General features: G+C 33.8%; 1 protein-coding gene across 1 annotated transcript in view; it reads left to right on the forward strand.

Annotated features, from left to right (window-relative positions):
• LOC107756208 (suppressor protein SRP40-like) overlaps positions 1-1,550 on the forward strand; it is a 4,023-nt gene extending 2,473 nt beyond the window's left edge. The window contains exon 6 of the mRNA XM_016573237.1: positions 1,124-1,550. Within this exon, the coding sequence (XP_016428723.1) occupies positions 1,124-1,291 (168 nt within the window). The 3' untranslated portion in view covers positions 1,292-1,550. The remainder of the gene's footprint in view (positions 1-1,123) is intronic.
• The last annotated feature ends 587 nt before the right edge of the window (positions 1,551-2,137 follow it).

The raw sequence follows: 2,137 nt of genomic DNA on the forward strand, positions 1-2,137 counted from the left end.
GTCGAAAAACTCCCATCTCATTTTCTCCTCCAACTTCAAAATCGTCCTACATCACTGTTTTACCTTTTTTTTTGTAAAGGGCGTTTGATCTTCTTTGCATGTTCACTTTGTAAACACTGGGTCGGTATTTCTGCAGCGATGTTGGAGGAAAAAATGAGATGGGAGTTTTTCAACATACCCTAACTGTTTCGAACGGGACTGCACAGAGTTCATGCAGAGCTAGACAAGAAGAGGGTTTGAGGTTAAAAAGTATATAAATTTGTAAAAAAAAAAAAATTGAAAAATAACCGTTTCACTAGATAAGACCATAGAAAGAAAGACATGAACATCTTGGATGACAAGGGGGTGAGTACATTATCTGTAAACGTTTGTTCTGGAAGTGAACTACTCTAACGCCTGGTTAACCTGCATTACTGGTGGTTAGTGAATAAGATGCAAAGAAAATGTTGCAACTCACTTTATAAAGTCAATTCAAAAATAAGAGATTTTGCCAGTGTTGTTTTAGTATCATTAAGATGCTTTTATAGTTTTTATTAATGTTGAATTAGTTATTTTGGTATTTTCATTTTAAATATAGTTAAATGTTTAGTCATTTTGTTTTTGCTTTTTGTCATTTTTATTAGTTTATTAATTTTTAGTTTTTTTTTTTATGTCTGTATAATTAAGTGCATTTTATGTTTGTATTTTATTTTAATTGATTTCATTTGTAGATTTAATTTCAAGTAACAATTTTTATGGTTTTGTATATGCATGTATGACATACTGTATATGTAATATATGCTGCATTGTTGTCGGACAATGTCAATGTCATGCATGTCATACATTTGACGTAGTTTCATTTGTCTTGTGTCTGATGATTGTGTCTTGTTGCTTTTGTTTTAATCCCAGGACTCAGGAAAGTCTTCACGATCAGAAAACCATGATGACAAGCATGCATGAGCTAATCCAAGCTTGCTTATTTTAATCTGTTAATTCTCAAGCATTATGACAGCTTTTATTTTCTCTAAGATATAGAGGAAATTCACTTCTACTCGCTGACGTCTACCGTGTCTTTGCTGTGTGACATGGTTGTGTAGTTCTCTCACAGTAGTTAAACTGAACCTCTATTGTTATTCCTCTACAGGAGAAAGCCAAATCAGCTGATAAGGATGGAGAAAACTCAGGGGGTTTGGGGTCATCCGGCACGAGAGACTACAGCTGTGGAACTTGTGGCTCTCAGATTTCTTCATCTCTAGTTTACTCCAGCCTGCCTTCTGAAACCCTGAGCCGCACAGAGCAGCAGCGCCTCTGACTGCCATAGAGAGCCTGATGGGACGTCCTCAGAGAAACACACTGGGGACAGACAGAGTCACGACCAGCAGATACACCTCACACTTCACATCGTAAGAAACACTTACACAAAAGCACCATGGCAGTACCATGTTTTTGGGGGTTTAGAGTGCTGCAGTGATGACGTATGTTTGTATGACTCCTACATGATTCTCTTACATCACATGTGATCCTGGAGCACAAAAGCAGTCATAAGCAGCACAGGTATATTTGTAGCAATAGCCAACAATATATTGTATGGGTCAATTTTTTTTTTATGCCAAAAATCATTAGGATATTAAGTAAAGATCATGTTCCATGAAGATATTTTGTAAATTTCCTACCGTAAATATCAACTTAATTTGATTAGTAATATGCATTGCTAAGAACTTAATTTGGACAACTTTAAAGGTGATTTTTCTCAATATTTAGATTTTTTTTTTTTTTTTTTACACCTTCAGATTCCAGATTTTCAAATAGTTGTATCTCGGCCAAATATTGTCCGATATATAAATATTGTCAATTTCAAATGGACTCTTATGACTGGTTTTGTGGTCCAGTGTCACAAATGAACAACTTAAGGCCTAAATACAGTCAGCAGAGGTAAAAAGCTAAACATACTGTAGGCTATACCCAGCTAACAAAAATATGTTCTAAGAGCATGTTTCTAGCGTTCCCATTAAGTTACAAAAATTTTATTTCTGACTGTTCTCTTAACTTTCAAAATGCCTTTTTTTTTTTTTTTTTTTTTTTTTTTTTTTAAATTTTTTTTTTTTTTTTTTTTTTTTTTTTTTTTATTTTTTTTTTACCAAAAAAAAAATCAAGGGAG

Source organism: Sinocyclocheilus rhinocerous, unplaced genomic scaffold (assembly GCF_001515625.1).
Source record: "Sinocyclocheilus rhinocerous isolate Xijiao unplaced genomic scaffold, SAMN03320098_v1.1 scaffold592, whole genome shotgun sequence".
In the NCBI taxonomy this organism is placed as follows: domain Eukaryota; kingdom Metazoa; phylum Chordata; class Actinopteri; order Cypriniformes; family Cyprinidae; genus Sinocyclocheilus; species Sinocyclocheilus rhinocerous.